General features: G+C 46.4%; 1 protein-coding gene across 1 annotated transcript in view; it reads left to right on the top strand.

Annotated features, from left to right (window-relative positions):
• Positions 1–15,981, top strand: part of acox3 (acyl-CoA oxidase 3, pristanoyl) — a 307,347-nt gene extending 291,366 nt beyond the window's left edge. Inside the window, exon 18 of the mRNA XM_070871311.1 lies at positions 14,528–15,981. Coding sequence (XP_070727412.1) covers positions 14,528–14,647 — 120 coding nt within the window. The 3' untranslated portion in view covers positions 14,648–15,981. The remainder of the gene's footprint in view (positions 1–14,527) is intronic.
• Positions 15,982–22,847: the final 6,866 nt, after the last annotated feature.

Genomic DNA, 22,847 nt, shown 5'->3' with positions numbered 1-22,847 from the left:
TCTTTCCAGTGGGTGGGTTCTCACCGGAGTTCTGCTGAGGAGGACTCAGACGAACCCATCGATGTTGTGGCTGACGAGAGAAGGATGGAGGCCATGCATTCCCAGATGTTGGGGGTACTGGCAAGGGTGCCAGAGAGGCTGTCGGAAGTAGTGAGGAGTATGGAGGAGTCCACATCCCGCATTGTTGACACCTCTGCGCAATCTATGGAGACCATCATTGCCAGTGTGCAGCCGATAGTGGACTCCCAGAGAGACTGTGCAGATCCAGACGTGAGGCTGCAACTTGCAGGTGATGTGGCAGCTGCCAGTTCAGCATAAGCGCAAGGAAACGAGCGCATCAGTGCTGCTTTGGAGAGGATGGCCATGGCCCTGGAAGCTCAGAATGCTCTTATGCACACTGTGCAACAGAGCGTCTTACTGCTGTCATTTCTGGTGGCTTTAAGACTGTGGCTGCTCTCATGCAGTCTCAATTCGATGCCATCTGACACCTCAGTGTTGCCTTCGTGGCTGGTTCCACCACGGGCCATGGGGGACCTTCCGCTACAGCACCCTGAGCTCCCTCAGATTGGTGGTGGTGGTATCGTGCCTCCCCCGGTGAACGACTCAGGCTCCTCGGACCAGGATAAGAATGATGCGCTCCCTCAAGATCGCAGCATACCTGGCCCCAGACCTGACATTCTGCCAGTGCCTCCACTCATGGCCTCGCCAGAGCCAAGCCAGATTGATCCCTCCAGGAGGGTACTGACCAGTCTGAAGCCGTGCCTTCCAGGTCCAAAGTTGGTCGAGGGGGACACCTGCAGCTTCCACACAGGGAAGACAGCAGCCTTCCCAGACCCATGAGGCAGCCACAGGGGCGGGGAAGGGGGGGCGGGGGTTGAGAGCCAAAGATGGGCAGCGGTTACGCTCTGAAATTGTGGAACTCGATGTTGTGTCCAGAAGGCTGTAAAGTGCCTAAACAAATGATGAGATGCTGTTCCTCGAGCTTGCGTTGAGTTTCATTGGAACAGTGTGGGAGACTGAGGACAGAGAGGTCAGAGTGGGAGTGGAGTGGACAATCCATGCAAGCGCGGAGATGCAATACCTGTCCTTTACTTCTTCCCTTCCCACTATCCAGGGCCCCAAATACTCCTTCCAGGTGAAACAGCGATTTACTTGTATTTTCAATTTAGTATACTGTATTCGCTGCTCATGATGTGGTTTCCTCTACATTGGGGAGACCAAGCGTAAATTGGGTGACCGCTTTGCGGAACACATCTATTCAGTCCACAACCATGACCCTGAGCTTCTGGTCGCTTGTCATTTTAATTCTCCACTCCACACCCACTCTGACCTCTCCTTGCCAGAGGTACGTGCTGGACCCCTCCCATGCCAGCTGGCTGAGTGCCTTCTCCCTCTTGCTGCTGATGGTGCGTAGCCTCTGCTGGCTGCTGGTGACAAGGCTTCTCGCCCACTATCTGGTGGGGGGGGGTCAGCATACCTGACCCTCCTTCTCATGCCATCTGCCTCCTGGCCAGCCTCTCAACGTTGAGGTCTGCGGCCATCTGCAGGCCCTTCTACATGTTGGGCAGCCACGGCTGCTGCCTCCCTTGCCCGCTGCCTCAGAACCCCATTGGTGACAGCGATGCCTCCTCCTGCATACCTCCCTGCCTCTGACAATATGCAGCAGCCGTTCCCCTGCCAAAACTGATCCCATTATAGCTATAGGCTCGGCCCTCACTTGGTGGCCTCTGTGGAACAGAGAATTAGGGCCACCGGTCACGACTAATGAGAGAGAGGGAAAAAGGTTTGCTCACTTAGCAGAAGTTCCCACAAAGCTGCTGCCGTTTTTTCACAGTTGCACAAAATCTACGAACATCTTCATGAACAAGAACCCGATCGCAAGCTGGTGGCCTCCAACAGTGCACCAACCCAAAAACCTGGTGGGGGCACTGTCACTAATCAGCCAGCCTTTTGATTGCTGAAAATAGGTTCGGGAGCGGCACAGCAGTGGTGTGCACTTTGACTGCGTCATTACTGCCGCAAGCCCCATACTGCCACGGAAATCGGCCGATCGGGGCGGAAGTGGACAATGCCCCAAAAATTCCCAAAGTTAATTTCAGTCGTGACGGCCAGTTGACATCAAAGCTGCGGCCATTGATTCCGCTGCATGGCTGCTGCAAACTGGCATTAATGGGCCTTAGCGGGATCCTGAATTTCAGTCCCTCTCTGTCTCATCCCGTTGAAGTCGGCCTTACCTAAATCTAGAATCTTGGGCCGCGATTTTGCCTCTGGATGGGAGCGAAGTGGGCGACGTCCGTAGTGGGGTCCCAGCACGCTGCCAGTTCCATCCTGTTCTGTTGAAGTGATTTTTTTCTTGATGGGGCTTTACAAAGTGTGTAAAACCCGATCAACGAGGTTCCCAGCCAATTAAAAGGAAGCGGGTCTGCTGACATCATTTGATAACGTGACATCAGCCGGTTTCCTTAAAGGGATCATGTCCACATTCATTTTAACCTTAACCTTCTCTGCTCTATAGAGAACAATCCCTGCTTTTCCAATCTCTTCATTTAACTGAAGTCCCTCATCCCTGGTATCATCCTGATAAACCTTCTCTGTACCATTTCCAAGACCTCGACATCCTTCTTAAAGCGTGGTGCCCAGAAATGTACACAACACTCCAGCTGAGGCCTAACCAGTGATTTGTAAAGGTTTAGCACGACTTCCTTGTTTTTGTATTCAAAGCCCCTATTTACAAAGCCAAGTATCCCATACACTTTCTTAAATGCCTTATCAACTTGCTTTGCCACCTTCAAAGATTTGTGAGTGTGCACCCCGAGGTCCCTCTGCTCTTGCACCCCCTCAAAATAGTACCATTTAGATTATACTTAAAACAAGTAATCATTCAGAATATTTCATTCTTTTGTGCTCTTCCTCAGTTTGAAGCCTATTTGCATTTTTTGCAGTTTTCACTTTTTCTGCGACTGCCCTCTTATTGTGATCGTACTGAACGAGTTTGTTACAGTTATCTTTAGCCTCTGCTACTCTATTTTTTCTGGTACTCTCTTTTCCTCTCTGATCAGCCTTAAAGAGGGGAATTTTTACCTGAAAAAACGGGCGGGTTTGGAGCGTGGGGGAAGTTGATCGGGTTTTACACACTTTGTAAAACTCGGCAGTTACAGCAAGGCGATGAGTGCTGGATCGAGGAGCTAAGTTCCTTTACACTTAACTCCTGGATCCAGGTCCCTGCCTAACCCACCCCCCATGAGGTCACCGATCACCTTCACAGAGCTACCCCGCACCCCCCCCCCCGCCCCTTTACTGATGATGCTGAAGCCAGCCACGATCTGCTCTTCCCTCCCTCCCCTCCCCCACCAATGATCTTGAAGCTGGCCACGATTCCCTGGTTCTCCCAAGTTTACTGCCTGTATCGGATTCCCCCATCCCAACCTGCCTTCACCATGAAAATCCAGCCATAAGTGTTTCTGCATTGTCTCATATTAATCCCAGTGAACTCTTTCCGTTTCCTCGCTGCAAAATTTGTAGAAGTCATTTTTCCTCTTTATGGTACTTTTAATCTGTTTGCTAATCCGTTTAGGTCACATTTCTTTAGTTTAAGCTTGTTGATTTTTGGTATATATTTATCCTGAATGCTAACATTATTGGCTGAAAATTTGGCACCGCCCAGTTGGGGGCAGTAACAGCTGTGAGATGGGACTTCCTGTGCAGATGCAGAAGTCCCACCCCGGGGCTATATTGAGCTTACCGCCCCCGAGAGGAACTACAGCGCAAAATCTCACGCTCCGCTTTCTCTCGGGGGCGGGATCGGAGCACAAAGGTATACAAATTTTCCAGCGCTATGCGGAGAGATGCAAAGCACTGCCGGGAAGACGGGGCCCTCCCCTTCCATTAAAGGGGAGGGCCAAGCTGCCGACGCTGCAGGAGGGAGAAGCGGCCTTCGCTAAATCATGAGGGAGCGGGGTGCCATGGCAGCAGCCCGACACACAAGCGGAGTGATGGGCTGCAAGATCACGGCATGGACCCCGCCATCTGCAGTGAAGAGGGCCGCGACCGGTAAGTCGGCTGCTTTTTCATTTTTCACCGCCGCACATCCCCTTCAATTTTCGCCTCCAGCGGAATTTTGCGGGAGTTGGTAGCGGCACTGTACCTAGGCGAATAGTCGTTAGCACTCCTTTAGCACCCCGGGGCGCTAAAGGGAGACGCAAACGACAGAATTTTTCCCTCTATAGTTTTAAAATTGTTCCATTTGTCTTCTACTGAAGTGTTGTTGAACAATCCTCCCCCAATCCATTTGCTTTAGTTATTCCCTTGTTTAATTGAACAGAGCCCTTTTAAAGTGATATACTTTGCTTCTGGTATTAGCAGATTTGCCGATTCCATCGCGAGAGACGAGATTTCAGAGTTAAACAAAGCTTCACTTGAAATCTTGCGATGAATCCCTAAATCTGGGATTACATACACCAATTTTCACCTGCACGAAAAAAATACGCCTCCTCGTAGGACAACCCTTTCATCCCAGGTATCAATCTGCTGAACCTTTGTTGCAATGCGTCTACGGCAAGTATATCCTTCCTCAGATAAGGAGACCAAAACTGTGCACAGTACTCTAGGTGTGGTCTCACCAAAGCCCTGTACAATTGTAGTAAGCCTTTCTTACTTTTATACTCCAACCCCCTTGCAATAAAGGCCAACATGCCATTTGCCTTCCTAATTGCTTGCTGTACCTCCATGCTAACTCTCTGAGTTTCCTATACGAGGACATCTAAATCTCTCTGAACACCAAAACTAAATAGTTTCTCACCATTTTAAAAATATTCTGTTTTTCTGTTCTTTCAACCAAAATTTCCTCACATTGTACTCCATCTGCCACCTTATTGCCCACTCACTTAACCTGTCCGTATCCACTGTGTCACCAGCATTCTACCGCCACCAGAGGGCGTATCTGTTGGAGTCCCAAGAAATCCCATGATCCCTTGGGAGCACTGTATATAAGCAGGCCTTTCATGCTGTACCTTTACTCTGGAGTTAGAATAAAGAGACTAAGGTCACACTTACTCACGTCTACAGTACTCAGCCACACTGCTTTATTCGAGACATAACTGGCGATGAGATAATGAACCATTGGGAGGCCTTCGAGGAGCAACTCGACCAATATTTCTTGGCCAACGGCTGGAAGGGAGTGTGAACGCTGCCAAACGAAGGGCGATCCTCCTCATCGTCTGCGGGGCAACAACCTATGGCCTCATGAAGAATCTTCTTGCTCCGGTGAAACCAACAACCAAATCGTATGAAGCTGGTCCAGGAGCACCTAAATCCGAAGGAGAGCGTTCTGATGGCAAGATATCGATTTTATACATGTCAATGGTCTGAAGGCCAGGAAGTGGCAAGCTACGTCACCGAACTTGCAGGACATTGTGAATTCGATGGATTCCTGGAGCAAATGCTAAGAGACTTTTTTGTGCTTGGCATTGGCCATGAGGTTATCCTTCGCAAACTATTGACTGTTGAAACACCGAACTTGAGCAATGCCATAACGACACCCAGGCATTTATGTCCACCAGCAATAACACCAAACAAATTTTGCAGCATAAAGATGCTTCGGCAAGTACCGTACACAAAGTAACGTTGTTTTCAGGCAGGAATGCATATGGCAGAACGCACATGCCTGCAGCTGCACGACCTCAGATGACTCAAGAGTCCGCCATCAAGCGTGAATGCGAGGCAATTGACATCTTGTTGACTTTTGAGAAAGCCAGAAATCTGTTATGTTCCAACAAACTGCTTGTTCTGTGTGACCCATGTAAGCTAGCTTGTGATGCATCTTCGTACGGGGTCGGGTGTGTGTTACAACAAGCAAACAAATCGGGAACATTGCAACCGGTCGCTTATGCATCCAGGAGCTTGTTCAAGGCCGAAAGGGCCTACAGCATGATTGAAAAAGAAGCTCTGGCATGCATTTACGGAGTAAAAAAAATGCACCAGTATCTGTTTGGGCTTAAGTTCGAGTTAGAAACTGACCATAGGCCGCTCATCGCTATTCTCAGAGAGCAAAGGCATAAATACCAATGACTCTGCTCGCATCCAAAGATGGGCGCTCACGCTGTCTGCATTTAACAATGTAGTTCGCCACAGGCCAGGCACACAGAGCAGCGTTGATGCTCTCAGTTGGCTACCATTGCCCACCAGCGGGGTGGAAATGGCACAGCCTGCAGACTTGCTCTTGGTAATGGATGCATTTGAAAATGAAAAGTCACCCATTACAGCCCACCAGATCAGGACCTGGACCAGCCAGGATCCTTTACTGTCCCTTGTAATGAAGAGATCAAGCCATTCCAGCGGTGCAAAGACAAAATGTCCATAAAGGTGGACTGTCTTTTGTGGGATAATCGCGTGGTTTCGCCCAAGAAAGGCAGGGAAACGTTCATACGCGACCCACATCGTACCCACCCAGGCAGTGTAATAATGAAAGCTATAGCCAGATCCCATGTGTGGTGGCCCGGCATCGACTCAGATTTGGAGTCTTGCGTGCAGCAATGCAACACTCGCTCTCAACTGAGCAATGTACCCAGGGACGCACCCCTAAGTTTGTGGTCATGGCCCTTCAAACCATGGTCTAGGATCCACGATGACTTCACTGGCCCGTTTCTAGGCAAAATGTTTTTGGTTGTTGTGGATGCTTATTCAAAATGGATTGAGTGTGTAATAATGTCTGTAAGCACATTCACTGCCACCATCGAAAGCCTACGAGCCATGTTTGCCATGCACGGCCTGCCTGATGTCCTTGTCAGCGACAATGGACTTTGCTTCACCAGCACTGAATTCAAGGAATTCATGACCTGCAATGGGATCAAGCACGTCACATCTGCCCCGTTCAAGCCCGCATCCAACTGCCAGCAGAACGGGCAGTTCAAACCATCAAGCAAAGCTTGAAGTGCGTGTCAGAAGGCTTCCTGCAGACTCGCCTGTCCCAAGTTCTGCTCAGCTACTGCACTAGATCCCACTCGCTCACCGGGATTCCCCCTGTCGAACTGTTCATGAAAAGGGCACTCAAAACAAGGCTCTCTCTAGTCCACCCTGAGCTTCATGATCATGTCGATGGCAGGCGGCATCAACAAAGTATGTACCATGATCGCGCAAATTTGTCACGTGATATTGAAGTCAATGACCCTGTATTTGTACTCAACTATGGACATGGTCCCAAATGGCTTTCTGGCACTGTCATAGCCAAAGAAGGGAGTAGGGTGTTTCAGGTCAAACTCGCAAACGGACTAACTTGCAGAAAGCATTTGGAGCAAACCAAAATGCGGTTCACAGACAGCCTCGAGCAACCTGAAGAGGACACCACCAACTTCAACCCTTTGGCACACACACAAGTGGCAACCGACATTACGGTTGACCACGAAGCTGAACTCATCATCCCCAGCAGCCCTGCGCAGGCCCAACCAACTGACCTACACCTGTGTTTGTACCGAACGATCGACAATGGAGCGGAAAGCCCCAGATCGTCTACCCCTGTAAATAAGTGTACTATTGACTTTGGAGGGGAGTGATGTTATGTATTCAACACTATGTAACCAGCATTCTAGCGCCACCAGAGGGCGTATCTGTTGGAGTCCCAAGGGATCCCAGCATCCCTTGGGAGCACTGTATATAAGCAGGCCTCCCATGCTGTAGCAGTACTCTGGAGTTAGAATAAGGAGACGAAGGTCACACTTACTCACGTCTATAGTACTCAGTTACATTGCTTTATTCAAGACATAACACTTAGGTTCTTATGATAATGATTAATGTGAAACTTAATGGCGTGCCGGTATCGATGGAATTGGACACGGGTGCGAATCAATCAATAATGAGCCAGAGGACATTCGACAGGCTGTGGGGTACTAAGGCTTTGAGGCCTATGCTGAGTCCAGTCAATGCCAAGTTGCATACGTACACTAAAGAACTCATAACGGTGATTGGCAGTAATCAAGGTGTCGTATGATGGTGCAGTTCACGATTTGCCGTTATGGATTGTTCCAGGCAATGGTCCAACGCTGTTCGGCAGGAACTGGTTCGAAAAAATCAATTGAAACTGGAACGAGATCAAAGCGTTGTCGTCAGAGGAGGATACTCCATGTGCTCAAGTGCTGAGCAAGTTCCCCTCGCTGTTTGAACCAGGCATCGGGAGCCAAGGTGAAGATCCACGTGGACGCGGATACAAGGCCCGTCCATCATAAAGTTCGGGCAGTTCCGTACACGATGAGGGAGAAGGTTGAAATCAAACTGGACAGACTCCAGCATGAAGGGATCATATTACCGGTCGAATTTAACAAATGGGCCAGCCCCATCGTTCCCGTGTTGAAAAGTGATGGCATTGTCAGGATTTGTGGAGACTACAAGGTTACAATCAACTGAGTTTCGAAACAGGATCAATACCCATTACCGAAGGTTGATGCCCTGTTTGCAACACTAGCCGGGGGGGAAGTCGTTCACAAAAGTGGATCTGACGTCGGCCTACATGACACAGGAGCTGGTCGAGACGTCAAAGAAACTTACGTGCATCAACACTCATAAAGGACTGTTTATCTACAACAGGTGCCCTTTTGGAATTCGCTCAGCTGCAGCCATATTTCAGAGGAACATGGAGAGTCCACTGAAGTCCGTCCCCAGAACCGTCCTGTTCCAAGATGACATATTGGTCACAGGTCGTGACTCCGCCAAACATCTGAACAACCTGGAAGAGGTTCTACATCGTCTGGACAAAGTGGGACTCAGACTGAAACGCTCGAAGTGCGTCTTCATGGCACCGGAAGTCGAATTCCTGGGGAGGAAAATTGCTGCTGACGGTATCAGGCCTACAGACTCGAAAACCAAGGCCATCAAAAATGCACCCAAGCCTTAGAATGTGACGGAGCTGCGTTCGTTCCTTGGTCTACTCAACTACTTTGGTAATTTCTTACCTAGGTTGTGTACCTTATTAGAGCCACTGCACATGCTGCTAAAAAAAGGCGACAACTGAGTTTGGGGTGCGTCTCAATATAGAGCTTTTGAGAAAGCTACTAATCTGCTTTGCTCTAACAAGCTGCTGGTACATTATGATCCATGTAAGCATCTAGTATTGGCTTGTGATGCTTCGTCATATGGAGTTGGTTGCGTGCTCCAACAAGCTAATGAGTCGAGCAAGTTACAATCTGTTGCATATGCTTCAAAAAGTTTGTCAAAGGCAGAAAGAGCCTACAGCATGGTAGAGAAAGAAACACTAGCCTGTGTGTATGGGATTAAAAAGATGCATCAGTACCTGTTTAGTCTTCGGTTTGAACTGGAAACAGATCACAAGCCACTCATTTCATTGTTTTCGGAAAACAAAGGTATCAATACCAATGCATCGTCCCGCATCCAGAGGTGGGCGCTGACATTATCGGCCTATGATTATGTCATTTGCCATTGACCTGGCACTAAAAATTGTGCGGATGCATTGAGCCGTCTGCCTTTGCTCACACCGGAGGTGGAAACACCACAACCGGCAGACCTACTGTTAGTCATGGATGCTTTTGAAAGTGAAGAAACCCCTGTCATGGTCCAACAAGTTAAGACCTGGATCAGCCAGGACCTGATATTATCGGTTGTGAAACGTTGTATCCTTATTGGTGATTGGTCTGCCATGCCCAAGCAAATGTGTGAGGAGACCAAACCTTACGTCCGTCGCACAGACGAACTATCCATTCAATCAGATTGTATAGTGTGGGGTAATCGTGTTGAGGAGATGAGGAGAAACTTCTTCACTCAGAGAATTGTGAACCTGCGGAATTCTCTACCACAGAAAGTTGTTGAGGCCAGTTCGTTAGATATATTCAAAAGGGAGTTAGATGTGACCCTTTCGGCTAAAGGGATCAAAGGGTATGGAGAGAAAGCAGGAATGGGGTACTGAAGTTGCATGATCAGCCATGATCATATTGAATGGTGGTGCAGGCTCGAAGGGCCGAATGGCCTACTCCTGCACCTATTTTCTATGTTTCGATGTTGTTATGCTCAAGAAAGGCAGAGAGAAATTTGTGCATGATCTACATCCCAGTATTGTCATGGTGAAAGCCATTGCCAGGTCTCATGTATGGTAGCCTGGAATTGACTCTGAGCTGGAATCATGTGTGCATCAGTGCAACACTTGCATGCAGCTTAGTAAAGCACCAGCGGAATCGCCGCTGAGTCTGTGGTCGTGGCCATCTAACCCATGGTCCAGGATCCACATCAACTTTGCAGGTCCCTTCCTGGGAAAGATGTTCTTAGTTGTGGTGGATGCTTATTCCAAGTGGATAGAGTGTACAATCATGTCATCCAGCACAACCATAGCTACCATTGAGAGCCTTCGTGTCATGTTTGCTACGCATGGTCTGCCTGATAGCGTTGTAAACGACAACGGATCTTGCTTCACCAGTATGGAGCTTCAATAGTTCATAAAACTCAATGGTATCAAACATGTGAGGTCAGCACCATTCAAACCCGCATCCAATGGACAAACAGAGCGTGCGGTCCAAACCATCAAGCAGAGTATGAAACGTGTAATCCAATGTTCACTGCAAACTTGCTTGTCACGCATATTGCTTAGTCACAGGACAAGACCCCATATACTTACCGGGGTCTCCCCTGCTGAACTATTGATGAAGAGAGGTCTCAAGACCAGGCTCTCTCTTGTCCACCCTGACTTGAATAATCGTGTCGAATACAGAGTCAAAGTCAGCAAGGGTATCATGATCGCGCTACTGTGGCACGCGACATTTCTATCAATGATCCTGTGTATGTACTGAATTATGGTCAAGGTCCCAAATGGTACTGTTACAGCCAAGGAGGGTAACAGAGTATTTATCGTTAAGCTCAAGAATGGGCAGACAGGCAGGAAACATGTCGATCAGATAAAACTACGGCACACGGATGAACCGGAACAGTCTGAGGAAGACACAATCAGTGACCAACCAACCTACCCTCAGTCATCAGAGGACTCCGCTGTCATCTATGAATCTGGACTTTCAATCCCTGACATGGTCAATGAATCTGGACTTTCAATTCCTGACGTGGTCATTGCCACTCCCATCAGATCGGCTACCCAGCCCCCAGTCAAAACAGACTCAGAACACTCGCCCAAGGCTGGAGTTGAACTGTGACGTTCAACTCGGAAGCGGAAAGCCCCGGACTGTCTCAATTTGTAAAAAGACCGTTACTAATATCTTAAAGGGTGGATATTGTCATGTATGTATGCTTGGGTTTACTAGCCACCAGGTGGCCCCACTGTCAAGAGGTCATTTGGCTGTGTGCACGTGTGTGTGGCCCAGGTATAAAAGGCCAGCCATCTTGTAATGTAATCACTTTGGGCCCTAATATAGTAGAGCCAGGCTTGTACCTGTTCGGAGTTTGCAGTATTCAGTTTATTGAGTTATTGCATACACAACAGTGGGAATACCTGCCAAGGAGCTGTTCGGGCCGTCCGGGACCTGCCGAGGAGGTCGTTGGGCCAGCCAGGGCCTGTCAATGAGGAGGTCGTTGAGCGGGACCCCATCAAGGAGGTCATCGAGTGGGGCCCCGCCAAGGATTAAATCAGGCGGGCCGGCCCCATTGAGGATATTGTCAGGCAGGCCCCGCTGAGGAGGTGTTCGGGCAGGGCCCTACCGAGGAGGTCATCGGGCGGGCAGGCGAGAAGGCCCCGAGGTAAGGGCAGTAGCGGTGAGGCAAGCGGGGTGAGGTTAGCGAGATGAGGCCCGAGGTCAGGCAGCAGCGGGACCCCATGGTCGCCAGGTTCATCGGGTCCGGATTCCAGAACATTTTACAGATTCCAGACGACCCTGCCACCGATCAGTCCAGATTCCGGAACTCCGGATTCTCAACGCTGCACCTAGAAACATAGAAAATAGGTGCAGGAGTAGGCTATTCGGCCCTTCGAGCCTGCGCCACCACTCGATAAGATCATGGCTGATCATTCCCTCAGTATCCCTTTCCTGCTTTCTCTCCATACCCCTTGACCCCCTTAGCCGTAAGGGCCATATCTAACTCCTCTTGAATATAACCAATGAACTGACATCAACAACTCTCTGCGGCAGGGAATTCCACAGGTTAAAAACTCTCTGAGTGAAGAAGTTTCTCCTCATCTCAATCCTAAATGGCCTACCCCTTATCCTAAGACTGTGTCCCCTGGTTCTGGACTTCCCCAACATCGGGAACAATCTACCCGCATTCCAACCTGTCCTGTCCCGTCAGAATCTTGTATGTTTCTATGAGATCTCCTCTCATTCTTCTAAACTCCAATGTACAAAGGTCCAGTTGATCCAGTCTCTCCTTATATGTCAGTCTTGCCATCCCAGCAATCAGTCTGGTGAACCTTCGCTGCACTCCCTCAATAGCAAGAATGTCCTTCCTCAGATTAGGAGACCAAAACTGAACACAATATTCCAGGTGAGGCCTCACTAAGGCCCTGTACAACTGCAGTAAGACCTCCCTGCTCCTATACTCAAATTCTCTAGCTATGAAGGCCAACATACCATTTGCCTTCTTCACCGCCTGCTGTACCTGTATGCCAACTTTCAATGACTGATGAACCATGACACCCAGGTCTCGTTGCACCTCCCCTTTTCCTAATCTGCCACCATTCAGATAATATTCTGTCTTTGCATTTTTGCCCCCAAAGTGGATAACCTCACATTTATCCACATTATATTGCATCTGCCATGCATTTGCCCACTCACCTAACCTGTCTTAAGTCACCCTGCAGCCTCTTAGCGTCCCCTTCACAGCTCACACCGCAACCCAGTTAGTGTCATCTGCAAACTTGGAGATATTACACTCAATTCCTTCATCCAAATCATTAATGTATATTGTAAAGAGCTGGGGTCCCAGCACTGAGCCCTGCGGCACTCCACTAGTCACTGCCTGCCATTCTGAAAAGGACCCGTTTATCCCGACTCTCTGCTTCCTGTCTGCCAACCAGTTCTCTATCCACGTCAGTATATTACCCCCAATACCATGTGCTTTGATTTTGCACACCAATCTCTTGTGTGGGACCTTGTCAAAAGCCTTTTTAAAGTCCAAATGCACCACATCCACTGGTTCTCCCTTGTCCACTCTATTAGTTACATCCTCAAAAAATTCCAGAAGATTTGTCAAGCATGATTTCCCTTTCATAAATCCATGCTGACTTGGACCGAATATGTAACTGTACTGAAGATGTAACAAATGGGGAGATGCAGAATAGTGCAAGTGATTAGTAAGTGATGGAATAGTAAAAAAAACCCTCCGTTGTCAGACCCCCTAAGCCAGTGACTAAAGTGACCCCAGCATATTAATGAAATTATGACTACAGTATAATGGTTTCAAAAACTACAAAGTGCTGGGTTTGCTCATTGCTGTGCTGTATCTTTTCCTTTCTTCTTCATGAAAATTTAAACAAGCATTTAAAATAAAGAGCTTTGCTTGGTCTCTATTCCTTTTGAATGAGATGTGTGGGTAAAGTAATAGGGTAGAGTTCTTGAAAGCATTAAATGGTCCATCTTGGCTCAATGTCCTAAAAAAAATGAAGAGTGTTCTCTTTTAATTATGGTGAATGCAGGGAATGGTTTCTCTCTAAGCAACTCTGAATGCCACATGCCTTCTTCAGCGCATTGAGAGGTACAGACTGCAATACAAATAAGATAATTATTTTGTCCTGTTTTACCCACAACCTCCTCCCGATCTCATAAGACCCAAAATATGACAGACCAGACTCTCCACAAATGCATAAACAAGTTGCCAACCCTTTTTCCATTTGCAGAAATTTTGAGAGCTGGAGCCTGAGCTAATTTAAAAGATGATTTTCATAGATAGGTTCTGGAGCTTTGCTTGTGTCACTTTGATGTGCTTTAAACAAAAGCTTTCTCCATAAAAGCTGAATGCAATGCTGTAACATTGATTGGTGAGCGGGTGGCAGGTAAATTGTTGTAATAAATACGGCAACTGTTCCTTACATGGGCAAATGACAAATTTCTTCCTTGTTCTGCTTAAATGCAAGCGCGACACAGACGTGGCCTTCGGCCTCCTGCTGAGGTTAACGATGGAAAGAGCACATTGCACCATAAATTTTCCGCACCGCTGAAGTAAATTAGCAGGTTGCACCAAAATACTGGTGCTGCCTGCCCTCTCTACAGGCAGCTATTAGCCTTGGCTGGTGCTGTTACCGGTAGGTTTTGGCCTACTCAAATTTCTAGGCATGTGACTTCAGAAATGCAATAAACTTACTCTTTACTCAAAATTTGTGCCATGTTAAAAGTAAGCAAAACATGGTATACTTTTTCTTTAAATAGTTTTTGTATTTATTGAAAGAATAATTAAACATTTTGCTGTATATTAAATGTATACCAAATCACACAATAATAATTGCTTCATGCAATATATGAAACAGTTCTGTGAAATACTATTTGATTATATGTTTTCTCAGTTTCTTCAATACCTACTTCAGCTCGTATCTGTTAATTCTCTCTAGAGTTTTTAACCTTGAGAATTCATGGCTTAATTTCTTTTTCTGTCTCTGCAGATTTATAAAAACCTATGGGCAGCAATTCTTCAGGGAAAGAAGGTACTTGAGAGACCATCGTGGTGGCAAGAATTTTGTGCCAACAAGCCCTCCATTGGAAGCCTGAAGTCAAAGCTATAATTCATATTCCATTTAAATACAGATCTATAAACCAAAGCATAATGAGCGGTTAATCAGCTGTGACTTCTAGTTAATGATGAGCACCATTGTGCTGTGATTAACAGTAACTCTTTCACAAAGATTTACATGATTGATTAAACTGAGACATGGAGGTAAATTTTGTATTAAGTGCTCCTGGCAAGAAAAAAACTGCAGGGCTGGGAGTACAAATTGATCAAATTACCCTCCTGATATGAACTGAAAACAAAATAAAACTCAATTGTGAAACTTACAATACTGTAATTTAAAAATGAAAAACGAAATCCTATTTTAAATATTTCTAAGCCTCAGCTTGACTCAATTGGTAGACCCCTCACCTGAGTCAGAAGGTTATCGATTCTAATCCCACTACAGGACTTCAGCATATAGTCTCGGCTGATACATCAGTGTATGACTGAGGATCAGCTACATTGTCGTCTTTCAGATGAGATGTGAAACCGAGATCCTATGCACATGTTCATGCGGGTGTAAAGGATCCCATGGTACTATTTGAAGAACAGTGGAGGGTTGGGACCTTGCGGCATTCAAATTGGCTGCTGCAGTTGCCTACATAACGTGACTCCACTCCAAAAGTAATTCATTGGCTGTGAGTCACATTGGGACTTCACATATAATTGTAAGTTTATTCTTCTGCTGTTTTAATTAATTTAAAATATCATAACCATTGCTAAGATCGATTTAAAATGTAACCATTGCCAACATTGATTTAAAATATAACCATTGCCAACATTGAATTAATACATCATAACTGTTGCTAACATAGAAATCTAAAATAATGGACTTTAAAAACATAAGCTTACCTATACTTGCCTTATTGTAAAGAATTTGAATTTTTTCCAGTTGATTCTTTTATTAATATGGCAGCCAAGAATAACCTTTGCTCTGGAATAGCAGGTTTGAAAAGTAATGCAATTGTCAATCATGAAACCTTTTGATTTTATGTCAGATCCATACATTTAAAATGCAAGGAGTACGCAACCTTGTGCCTATATAGTCCAGAGTACGAGCAAAGTATCAGGGAACAATGAATAAAGTGAAGTAGTTAATTTAGTTAAGGATAATCATGTTATATTCTACATTGTAACTGTCACTGTTGGTGTAATTAAACACTTTAATGTACAATGTTTTATTTGCATTTATGTTAAATTAACAGTACATGATGTCCTATGCAAGTTAAAAGTAATTGTGAAATGTTAAGATGTCTGTAAAAAAGTATTTCATATATTACTTGCAACATTTGTTATGCTGCTGATGATTGTTAAAATTCATCAGCCTTGCAGAATCGGATTGTATAATTAAATGGTCTTACAAAAATGCTTTGGTCACAGCATTTGAAAATGCATTGTTCTGATTCATTGAACACATGAAGGTTACCCTCATGAGACATGGTAGCATGTGATAGAGTGTTGACCAATTACCCCTTAGAGTTAGCAGCAAGTACTTTGCTACTGCTTGAGCCACAGAGGAGGCTTTTCTGTTTTTTAAAGTTGCAAAAGACCAGAACAGGGTAATGACTCAAACAAGAGCAGAAACTATGGCCCCGAGATTGACATGGGCGGGGGGGAGGGGAGGGGTTTTAGTCAGGAAACCCAGAACCCCGCATGACATGCGAGCGTCTTTCTTTCTATAGCATCCCTGCCCAGCAGTCAGCCTGATTGACAGGCTTGGCTCCCTGTTGGGTGAGGAGCACTCCGGAAGAGGCCGTAGGAACAGATAGGGAGCTGGCTGGGGGAGTCTGATCCCAGGGGGTTCAACCTCTGACCCCAGGGGTCTTTGGATGGGAAGTAGTGTCGTGGGGAGTCTGATGGGGGGGTGCAGGGATGCATCCAATGGCGAAGGGGTCTGATGGCAGGCGGATTGTGTCTGATGGCAGGGAAGAAGGTAGCTTGGTGGGCTGGGAGGAAGCACTCTTGCTCCTTCTGAACCACAAGCAGTGCTGTTAGGGCACTTACCTTCTCCCCAAAACTGTCCTCGTCTCCCTTGAGCTGCCGGATTTCCTGAGCCTTGGAAAACCCGGCTGGCCAGCGTTAAACCTGTAAAGCAGGTTAAATGTGAGGTTCCCAGACTCATTATAATATTTAAATGGACCACCTGACTCCTGAGAGCGGGTTGGTTGATCTCCCCTGCCCCCTCCCCCCATTGCTCCGCCTCTGATAAATCCGGAAGTAGGAGGGTTGGAGGCAATGTGAAGGGAATAATGGAGGCATGTGAAAAAGGAACAGCAGTAATCATGGGGGATTTTAACCTACATATTGATTGGTCAAATCAAATCGCACGGGGTAGCCTTGAGGAGGAATTCATAGAATGCAAATGGTATTGTTTCTTAGAACGGTATGTTACAGAACCTACAAGGGAGCAAGCGATCTTAGATCTGGTTCTGTGTAATGAGACAGGAATAATAAACGACCTCCGAGTAAAAGATCCTCTCGGAATGAGTGATCACAGTATGGTTGAATTTGTAATACAGATTGAGGGTGAGGAAGTAGTGTCTCAAACGAGCGTACTATGCTTAAACAAAGGGGACTGCAGTGGGATGAGGGCAGAGTTGGCTAAAGTAGACTGAAAACACAGACTAAACGGTGGCACAATTGAGGAACAGTGGAGGACTTTTAAGGAGCTTTTTCATAGTGCTCAACAAAAATATATTCCAGTGAAAAAGAAGAGCGGTAAGAGAAGGGATAACCAGCCATGGACAACCAAGGAAATAAAGGAGGGTATCAAATTAAAAACCAATGCGTATAAGGTGGCCAAGGTTAGTGGGAAACTAGAAGATTGGGAAAATTTTAGACGATAGCAAAGAATGACTAAGAAAGCAATAAAGAAAGGAAAGATAGATTACGAAAGTAAACCTGCACAAAACATAAAAACAGATAGTAAAAGCTTTTACCGATATATAAAACGGAAAAGAGTAACTAAAGTAAATGTTGGTCGCTTAGAAGATGAGAAGGGGGATTTAATTATGGAAAATGTGGAAATGGCTGAGACCGTAAACAATTATTTTGCTTCGGTCTTCACAGTGCAAGACACAAAAACCATGCCAAAAATTGCTGGTCACGGGAATGTGGGAAGGCAGGACCTTGAGATAATCACTATCACTAGGGGGGTAGTGCTGGACAGGCTAATGGGTCTCAAGGTAGACAAGTCCCCTAGTCCGGATGAAATGCATCCCAGGGTATTAAAAGAGATGGTGGAAGTTATAGCAGATGCATTCGTTATAATCTACCAAAATTCTCTGGACTCTGGGGAGGTACCAGCGGATTGGAAAGCAACTAATGTAACACCTCTGTTTAAAAAAGGGGGGCACACAAAAGGCAGGTAACTATAGGCCAGTGAGTTTAACATCTGTAGTGGGGGAAATGCCTGAAGCTATCATTAAGGAAGAAAGAGCGGGACATCTAGATAGGAATAGTGCAATCAAGCAGGCGCAACATGGATTCATGAAGGGGAAATCATGTTTAACTAATTTACTGGAATTCTTTGAGGATATAACGAGCATGGTGGATAGAGGTGTACCGATGGATGTGGTGTATTTAGATTTCGAAAAGGCATTCGATAAGGTGCCACACAAAAGGTTACTGCTGAAGATAAAGGTACCGGAATCAGAGGAAATGTATTAATATGGATCGAGAATTGGCAGGCTAACAGAAAGCAGAGAGTCGGGATAAATGGGTCCTTTTCGGGTTGGAAATCGGTGGTTAGTGGTGTGCCACAGGGATCGGTGCTGGAACCACAACTGTTTACAATATACATTGATGACCTGGAAGAGGGGACAGAGTGCAGTGTAACAAAATTTGCAGATGACACAAAGATTAGTGGGAAAGCGGGTTGTGTAGAGGACACAGAGAGGCTGCAAAGAGATTTAGATAGGTTAAGCGAATGGGCTAAGGTTTGGCAGATGGAATACAATGTCGGAAAATGTGAGGTCATCCACCTTGGGAAAAAAAACAGTAAAAGGGAATATTATTTGAATGAGGAGAAATTACAAAATGCTGCGGTGCAGAGGGACCTGGGGGTCCTTGTGCATGAATCCCAAAAAGTTAGTTTGGAGGTGCAGCAGGTAATCAGGAAGGCGAATGGAATGTTGGCCTTCATTGCGAGAGAGATGGAATACAAAAACAGGGAGGTCCTGCTGCAACTGTATAGAGTATTGGTGAGGCCGCACCTGGAGTACTGCATGCAGTTTTGGTCACCTTACTTAAGGAAGGATATACTAGATTTAGAGGGGGTACAGAGACGATTCACTAGGCTGATTCCGGAGATGAGAGTGTTACCTTATGATGATAGATTGAGTTGACTGGGTCTTTATTCGTTGGAGTTCAGAAGGATGAGGGGTGATCTTATAGGAACATTTAAAATAATGAAAGGGATAGACAAGATAGAGGCAGAGAAGTTGTTTCCACTGGTAGGGGAGACTAGAACTAGGGGGCACAGCCTCAAAATACGGGGGAACCAATTTAAAACCGAGTTGAGAAGGAATTTCTTCTCCCAGAGGGTTGTGAATCTGTGGAATTCTCTGCCCAAGGAAGCAGTTGAGGCTAGCTCATTGAATGTATTCAAATCATAGATAGATAGATTTTTAACCAATAAGGGAATTAAGGGTTACGGGGAGCGGGCGGGTAAGTGGAGCTGAATCCACAGCCAGATCAGCCATGATCTTGTTGAATGGCGGAGCAGACTCGAGGGGCTAGATGGCCTACTCCTGTTCCTAATTCTTATGTTCTTGTGTTCTTATGTTCTTTCCCAGTGTACTTAAGGAAATGGCCATAGAAATAGTGGATGCATTGGTGATCATTTTCCAACAGTCTATTGACTCTGGATCAGTTCCTATGGACTGGAGGATAGCTAATGTAACCCCACTTTTTAAAAAAGGAGGGAGAGAGAAAATGGGTAATTATCGACCGGTTAGCCTGACATCAGTAGTGGGGAAAATGTTAGAATCAATCATTAAGGATGAAATAGCAGCGCATTTGGAAAGCAGTGACAGGATTGGACCAAGTCAGCATGGATTTATGAAAGGGAAATCATGCTTGACGAATCTTCTGGAATTTTTTGAGGATGTAACTAGCAGAGTGGACAAGGGAGAACCAGTGGATGTGGTGTATTTGGACTTTAAAAAGGCTTTTGACAAGGTCCCACACAAGAGATTGGTGTGCAAAATCAAAGCACATGGTATTGGGGGTAATGTACTCACGTGGATAGAGAACTGGTTGGCAGACAGGAAGCAGAGAGTTGGGATAAACGGCTACTTTTCAGAATGTCAGGCAGTGACTAGTCGGGTGCCGTAGGGCTCAGTGCTGGGACCCCAGCTCTTTACAATATACATTAATGATTTAGATGAAGGAATTGAGTGTAATATCGCCAAGTTTGCAGATGACACTAAGCTGGGTGGCGGTGTGAGCTGTGAGGAGGACGCTAAGAGGCTGCAGAGTGACTTGGACAGGTTAGGTGAGTGGGCAAATGCATGGCAGATGCAGTATAATGTGGATAAATGTGAGGTTATCCACTTTGGTGGCAAAAACATAAAGGCAGAATATTATCTGAATGGCGGCAGATTAGGAAAAGGGGAGGTGCAACGAGACCTGGGTGTCATGGTACATCAGTCATTGAAAGTTGGCATGCAGGTACAGAAGGCGGTGAAGAAGGCAAATGGTATGTTGGCCTTCATAGCTAGAGGATTTGAATATAGGAGCAGGGAGGTCTTACTGCAGTTGTACAGGGCCTTAGTGAGGCCTCACCTGGAATATTGTGTTCAGTTTTGGTCTCCTAATCTGAGGAACGACGTTCTTACTATTGAGGTAGCGCAGCGAAGGTTCACCAGACTGATTCCTGGGATGGCAGGACTGACATATGAGGAGAGACTGGATTGACTGGGCCTGTATTCACTGGAGTTTAGAAGGATGAGAGGGGATCTCATAGAAACATATAAAATTCTGACGGGACTGGACAGGTTAGATGCAGGAAGAATGTTCCCGATGTTGAGGAAGTCCAAAACCAGGGGACATAGTCTAAGGATAAGGGGAAGCCAATTAGGACTGAGATGAGGAGAAACTTCTTCACTCAGAGAGTTGTTAACCTGTGGAATTCCCTACCGCAGAGAGTTGTTGATGCCAGTTAATTGGTTATATTCAAGAGGGAGTTAGATATGGCCCTTACGGCTAAAGGGATCAAGGGGTATGGAGAGAAAGCAGGAAAGGGGTACTGAGGTGAATGATCCACCATGATCTTATTGAATGGTGGTGCAGGCTCGAAGGACCAAATGGCCTACTCCTGCACCTATTTTCTATGTTTCAAACTCATTCCCCCCTCAGGGCCTTGCTGCAAACTCTGGTCTTTAAAATTGCCAGGGAGCAGCTGGCTCATTAGAAAACCTTACCTGCATGCTGAATTTCTCAGCGGTGACAATGTTCAAATTAAGACAGCCACACTGCTGAAAAATTCACTTTGGAAGGGTTCATTAGCACTGGAACCCATTTGTTCACTTTTGAAGCTGAATATTGAGTGGCCTTGCCATGAAAAAATGTTGGTGCTAATGGCCACAAAAAGGTGGGGGGGGCATCAGCTTTCCAGCGGTACTGAATTTTGGGCCTGTCTACCTGTTGTGCATAGAGCACCATAATGAAAGGCAGAAGCAACTCTGTTGCTGACGGCCTGAGTTCCATGCAAGGGCAATGCTCAGCATGGCTTGAAATGAAAACGAATACAGTCCTTATCCTATAACACAATCCCTGCATGAACAGCACTGCTGGAGCTCAGTGTCCATATAAAATGGTGCTGGATGGTTGACCTGTTCAACCTTGTTGGTTCCTGTTCGGTAAAGGGCCATCCTGGTAATTGCTTCACATTAACTCAGTAATTGCATTGTGCTTTTCATTGGGTCCTTGCGTTTTATTATTGCAGCTATTTCCCATCGATCAATTGTGGGTTTTAGTTGAGGGAACTGTTACTGAGCTCTGCCTAAATAAGGTTATGGGGGGCAAAATTGGGTCGGTAGTGCACGTTTTTTCGGCTCAAGGCCCCGTAAGATTTCAAAATGGCATCCACAGTGCACGCACATACTTCTGATGCGGAATGCGATGGACACCATATTGAAAAGGTATCAGTGCGTGCACACCTAATATCTACCGGAAGCATGCAGAGCAGGCAGATCCTGGTGTCAATCAGTGTGTATCCTCTTAATCTCGTATAGCCCCCCCCCCCCCCCGCCCCTACTAATCCTATTTAAAGGGATCATCAACTACTTACAGGTTAGTTGCTGGTTTCAAAAGTCTACAGGGAGGTACTGAAGTACTTTCTGCTCACCACAAGGCTTCTGTGCAAACCAGTTGTTTCCAGACATGGGTGCTCCAGTACGCCGCCTTCTTGGAATTGAGCATGACTGGAAGAATGAGCAGAAGCCACGCAGAGCAGGGCAAACTGCTAATTGAGGGAGGAGGGGGACAAGGGCTCTCAGCAGGAGGCAATATCTTACCAAGGTGTTCAGGGAGCAATTCTCCTACCTGAACTTCAGTGACGACCAATGTTTAAGATGTCTGCACTTCGCTAAAGAGGTTGTCACTGAAATCTTCCAACTGCTGCAGACACAACTTCAACCTCAGAGCAGGGCAAGGACCGCATTTCCAGTGGCTGTGAAGGTGACTGTGGCTATGAACTTTTATGCCTCTGGCTCCTTCCAGGCTGCTGCTGGAGATATTAGCAACATCTCGCAGTTTGCAGTTCACTGCTGATTAAGCGAGATTACTGAGGCTCTCTATGCAAAGAGAGATCATTTCATTTCACTCCCTCTTGCCAGAGAGAAGCAGGCAGAGTATGCATGAGGTTTGCAAGGGTTACAGGTTTCCCCATAGTAGAGTGCCATTGACTGTACGCACATTGCTTTGCGGCACCTCATGTCAAGTCTACCATGTACCTGAACCGAAAGGGATTCCCCTCCCTCAACGTGCAGCTGGTGAGTAACCACAGGCAGTGCATTATGCAGATCAATGCCTGCTATCCTGGCAGCAGTCATGATGCATTCATTCTGCAGCAGTCCTCTATACCATGTACAGTAGACACCTTAAGTTGCTAGAGAAATACCACCAATGATGTCTCCGCAAGATCCTACAAATCCCCTGGGAGGACAGACGCACCAAGATTAGCGTCCTCGTCCAGGCCAACATCCCCA

The sequence above is a fragment of the Pristiophorus japonicus genome, chromosome 2 (genome assembly GCF_044704955.1).
Source record: "Pristiophorus japonicus isolate sPriJap1 chromosome 2, sPriJap1.hap1, whole genome shotgun sequence".
NCBI lineage: Eukaryota > Metazoa > Chordata > Chondrichthyes > Pristiophoridae > Pristiophorus > Pristiophorus japonicus.
Note: the sequence above shows the minus strand (reverse complement) of the source record. Positions and strands in the feature narration are given on the sequence as shown.